At 54.4% G+C, this 2,761-nt stretch overlaps 1 protein-coding gene across 1 annotated transcript in view; it reads left to right on the top strand.

Moving 5' to 3' along the window:
• Nucleotides 1–1,852, top strand: part of LOC123512299 (lysosomal alpha-glucosidase-like) — a 20,269-nt gene extending 18,417 nt beyond the window's left edge. Inside the window, exon 4 of the mRNA XM_045268635.1 lies at nucleotides 1,652–1,852. Within this exon, the coding sequence (XP_045124570.1) occupies nucleotides 1,652–1,786 (135 nt within the window). The 3' untranslated portion in view covers nucleotides 1,787–1,852. The remainder of the gene's footprint in view (nucleotides 1–1,651) is intronic.
• Nucleotides 1,853–2,761: the final 909 nt, after the last annotated feature.

The raw sequence follows: 2,761 nt of genomic DNA, 5'->3' as shown, positions 1-2,761 counted from the left end.
TCCCCTCCCACCTAACCTCCCCTCCCCACAGGGCAGCCGTGTGCCATGTGGGGCGGGCTGCCCCGCTCAGTCAGGGAAGTACTCCTGCAGGGTGGAGTACGCCAGGGTGATCAGGGTCAGGGTGTGCCCAATGGAGAGCAGGCTGTCCAACAGATCAAGGGACAGCCTGCCTCCCCCGACCCTCCCTGGCCAGTCCTCCTGACCTGCGGGGTTCCTGCTGCGGCGGTGGGGAAGGGTTAGTCTCCCTTCCCACTGTGCGGTGGACGAGCCCTGCTCCCTCGTCCACCGCGGGGCTTTTGGCGCTCCTGTCCTCCTTCCCTCCTGCCCTTCTCCCGGGCTGGGGACCGAGACCCACAGGCCCAGGCCGTCCGGCTCCGGGCTGGCCCCACCTGGCCAGCCGCAGCGGAGCCGGCCTCCTGCCCGGGCTGGCCCCCACCTGGCCAGCCTCAGCGGGGCCGGCCTCCTGTCCCGGGCTGGCCACCACCTGGCCAGCCTCGGCGGGGCCGGCCTCCTGCCCAGGCTGGCCCCCACCTGGCCAGCCTCGGCGGGCAGGCCTCCTGTCCCAGGCTGGCCCCACCAGGCCAGCCTCGGTGGAGCAGGCCTCCTGTCCCGGGCTGGCCCCACCAGGCCAGCCTCGGCCTGGGCCTGGGCCTTTACGGGGTCTGGTCGGCTGCCCACTCTTTGCCATTGCAAAGAGTACTGGGCAGCCCTGCCCCCCGCGAACACCCTGCCCCCTGGCCAGGCAGAGGAACAAGACGGCGTGCTGCCTCGCCGTCGTGCGCCTCACGCCTGCCAGGAGGTCTCTCAGGGTCATCTCCTGGCAGAAGACTATCCTGTCTCCTGCCAGGCACTCGACCCTGATGGGTGTTTCCGGGTCTTTGGCGGCCAGTCTGCCCACCTTCAGACTGGCCGCCTGCTCCGACGCGAGGGGCTTTGCCCCCCCCTCGGTCCCCTTAGGGAAGGTGAAGGAGGCGATGGAGCGCCTCCCCTTGCCGCAGCAGCCCGGTGACCGGGGCCGGGACATCCTGATGGCGTCCACCCGACCCTCGCCCACCAGGCTCAACCTCGCCTCCACACGCACTGTTCGGCTGCTCCTGTTTCCCATTCCTAAACTTTAACAAATAAAAAATGTGCCTTGCTTCAGTTTTGGCTGAGTGTGCAAAAGTAGGATGGTGGTGAAAACCGGCTGTGTGAGTGAGTGAGTGAGTGAAGCAAGGAGTACCGTGAGTGACGTCAGTGAGGGAATGAAGAGGCTCAAAACGCACACATGGCGGCGATGGCGTGTGTCAACTTGTTCATCATAAGAAGGACAGAATAGAGAGACAAGACACGCAGAGGAGCACAATCAAAGTTGTGTGGAGGTAACCTTACCTGTGGAAGGCATCAAACAATGGACCTTAGGCTCAACCCTTGCACTCAAAAGTATTCATGCTACTACTACTACTACTACTACTACTACCACCACTCCTCCTCCTCCTCCTCCTACTACTACTACTACTACCACCACTCCTCCTCCTACTACTACTACTACTACTACTATTACCACAGAAGCGGGGTACTGGATGAGGACAGATGAACTAGGAGATAAAGTATGTGAAGGAAAAACAAAGGAAAACTGAGTTTTGTAGTTTGTCCGTTTCCTTTGTTACAGTTCCTGCGTGTGAGAAGCATCAGGTTAGTGAGGGAGCTCCATTACCCTTGTTACGTCTTGGCCGGTGTTCTGAAAGGCGTCACTCTCACCACAGCTGTTTGCAAGGCTTCTCACATCAGTAACCGGGTCCGCTAGAGGGATTTTCCTGTGTTAGAGTGAAAACACCCTCAGAAAGTCGTGTAAGTGATAGACAAGCATTCACAAACGAGTGGTGAGATAAGTAAGGGTGGGCACCAGTGTGTCTTCCTGTGTAGTAGTGAAACACACACACACACACACACACACACGTATATTTTCATTGACAAACATACAAAAACAAGTATTTAAGTAGATAATAGTCCTCAAAGTGTTTTTTCTGTATATTATTGAACACACGCTCAAAAACATGTACAATATCAAAGACAAACAAACAAAAACAATTTAGATCAATAGATTCAGATAGGTAAGGGTTCTCAAAAGTCATTTTCCATGTTCATAATTTCAAAATACCCTCAAACACCCGCATGATTTCACTGACAGGCAGACAGACAGACACAAGCAATTAGACAGACAGACAGACTGACATACACACCTCTCCGGCACCTCGCAATCCCAACAGACAGACAGACAGACAGACAGACAGACGGATGAGTAGATAGATACATGGTCTAACATGTTCGTGTACTTAAAGAGTCGAACAGAATTGTTGATATCTGGAATAAGCTTCCTTCACAAATTACAAACACCACTTCTGTTGCATCATTCAACAGTAACACTGACCAATATATACAAGTTCACCCCAGCAAGCTCTCTTCTGGTCCCAATACCCACACGCATCACTCCTGACCATAGTGTTGTTCCTCACCACAGTGTTGGTCTGTGAGTCTTTCATCCTTCCAGCCAGACATGCAGAGTTCAGCGTGGGGTGAATGGTGTTGTTCCTCACCACAGTGTTGCTCTGTGAGGCTTTCATCCTTCCAGAGAGAGAGAGAGAGAGAGAGAGAGAGAGAGAGAGAGAGATTTGGTTTGATTGGATAGGTTTGTTGAGGTTAGTAAATGGTACAAAATAAAGGTGAATATTTTTCCAAGGGATGACAGGACACTGCCTATGTATCCGCCATCCCAAGCTTA

This window comes from Portunus trituberculatus, chromosome 33 (genome assembly GCF_017591435.1).
Source record: "Portunus trituberculatus isolate SZX2019 chromosome 33, ASM1759143v1, whole genome shotgun sequence".
Lineage (NCBI taxonomy): Eukaryota > Metazoa > Arthropoda > Malacostraca > Decapoda > Portunidae > Portunus > Portunus trituberculatus.
This window is presented reverse-complemented; position numbering and strand designations above follow the sequence as displayed.